This window comes from Cryptomeria japonica, chromosome 9 (assembly GCF_030272615.1).
Source record: "Cryptomeria japonica chromosome 9, Sugi_1.0, whole genome shotgun sequence".
NCBI classification, from domain to species: Eukaryota; Viridiplantae; Streptophyta; class Pinopsida; order Cupressales; family Cupressaceae; genus Cryptomeria; species Cryptomeria japonica.
The window spans coordinates 510,917,737-510,919,895 of record NC_081413.1 but is presented as its reverse complement, the minus strand read 5'-3'; the positions used below and the strand labels follow the sequence as shown (position 1 = coordinate 510,919,895).

Here is a 2,159-nt window from a genome sequence, read left to right as displayed (position 1 = left end):
CTTCTATCCCATGAGGCTCACAAGGTTATTGGCATATCTCCACACTTTATCTTCATCAAGATCGCCCAACTAGGTATTAGCCCTATCTTTAGCCTCAACTGCAATCTCCAACTGGTTAATTTTTTTGATAGTGACATTCATCTTCCTAAATAGCCAATTCTACAAGTTGTCCTACCTTTTCACATCATCATGTAGGTCCTTCACAATTTTAGTGAGGACCGTAATTGAGCTCAGAGGCTTTGTGCTAGCAAAGGGGGAGGGTTTGATAGGGGAAGGCTATTGGTAGAAGGTCCCCATTCACCTTATCCCACTACCCCAGAAGGCCCACAAGGTCATTTGCAAATCTCCACACTTTGTCTTCATCAAGATCCTCCAACCAGGTGTTAGCCATAGTTTCAGCCTCAACTGCTTCCTCCAACCAGTTAATTTTCTTGATAGAAACATTCATTTTCCCAAAAGTCCACTTCAACAAGTCATCCACCTTTGCACATCATTGTGTAGGTCCTTCAAAATTTTAGTGAGGACTGTAAATGTAAATAATGTTATATTAGAGTTGAGAATATCATTTGTTATATGTTGAAATTTAAGATTTAGTAATAACCTAAATTTTAAATACATTAAAATTACTTATGTTCGTTTTGATGCTTGTGAACACATCTAATGATTTATTTATCTCATTATATTATCTTTAGGTAAATATAAAATTGATCTTATTCTCCAATTTTTTTACAAAATTATATAGAAAATTTAACTTGACAAATTCAATACAATTTTAACTTGAGATATTTTTCTTCCAAACTCTTCTATCTCCAAAATCTTAAAAATAGATTGGCTTTAATTTTCTTATTAGAGATCCTTCAAGATGAATAAATTTGATATAATAGTAAAATAGTTAGTTTGTTAGAAGCTAATGTTAAAATTTAAACTTTAATGTATTTTTAAATGTAAGATTTAAAATCTGATATCATTTATTTATTGTAATTTTCTCACTTTTCCTTTATCAATCACTAATTTGATTTTGATTTCTCAAATCGTAATATAAATTTTACTCACTTTATTATATAATATTTTTAATAAAAAAATACTATTATATCAAAAAAACATGAATATATTGTCTTCTATCTTTAAAATAATAATAACAATAATAATTAGAACAATTTTAAATCTCTTTAGCATTGAAGGCAAGATATTTCATGTGTCCTTTGCTCAGCACGAGAATAAAACTCACCATTACATTCATTTCCATTATATGTAAACAGCCAAAACATACAATTTCCACTCTAAGTAAACAGCCAAAACACATTATTCTCTACATAAAGACTCTCCAATTAGTTAATAGTTATTATCAGTAGCACTCGTAGAGTGTGATGTTTACTCTAACCCGGAAATAAACAACTCCCTCTATTGCATCGGTGGAAAAGGTGGCAATTCCTCTGGCCATTAAGAAATCACCAGTTCCACCCACTACAGATATATCTCTGTACTTCACCAGCACTGGGTCGGCGCCATTAAACGTGATGGTGCCCTTATAATCTGTCGAGTTCAGCACAAATGTAAACCCAAACCAGGCACCGAATGTATTCTTCATGTCATAGAAATAAAAGCCCTGAGCTCTACCAACTGGAGGAGAGTGCAGATTATGGTCAAGAGTAATAGGATCGTCAAACACAACCAAATGTCCAAACCAGAAAGCATCTGCAAAAGAAGTGAGATTACCCCCCTGAGGGGCTGCAACCAGTGCAGAAGTTGCATTCTCAGCATTTTTGCCATTGTAAAGTATATCATGAAAGTACAACACAAAATTTTTACATGGCTTTGGAAGTTGCTTCTTCCATCCATGGCCGTCCACAGTTTTGACGAGCATGGAAGAGAGCAGAAGCCACATATAGCACAAATGAATCAGTATTCTACCACAATACTCAAATGCCATATCTCTTAAAAACTCTAGTATAACTGTACCAGATAGGTAGTGAATAGTACTTCACAACGTAGAATATATGCTTTATATAGCCTCCATCACAGTTGCAACATGACCGTGGAGGCATTAATATATCTTTGCACTGTATTATTGTATTTATTTAGGCATGTGATTTTTAATTAATCGATGAATAGTCAGGCAAAGTGTGCTGGTTAAATGAAAATTATATGCAAAAGCTGCA

At 33.6% G+C, this 2,159-nt stretch overlaps 1 protein-coding gene across 1 annotated transcript; it reads right to left on the bottom strand.

Annotated features, from left to right (window-relative positions):
* Window positions 1-1,263: 1,263 nt before the first annotated feature.
* On the bottom strand, window positions 1,264-1,950 carry LOC131047002 (disease resistance response protein 206-like). Its single transcript, XM_057980813.2, has one exon. The coding sequence runs from the start codon at window positions 1,928-1,930 to the stop codon at window positions 1,346-1,348; it is 585 nt and encodes a 194-aa protein (XP_057836796.2). The 5' UTR covers window positions 1,931-1,950; the 3' UTR covers window positions 1,264-1,345.
* Window positions 1,951-2,159: the final 209 nt, after the last annotated feature.

Coding starts and splice junctions, on each gene's coding strand:
- LOC131047002 (XM_057980813.2), bottom strand. CDS start 1,930: ATGGCATTTGAGTATTGTGGTAGAATACTGATTCATTTGTGCTATATG.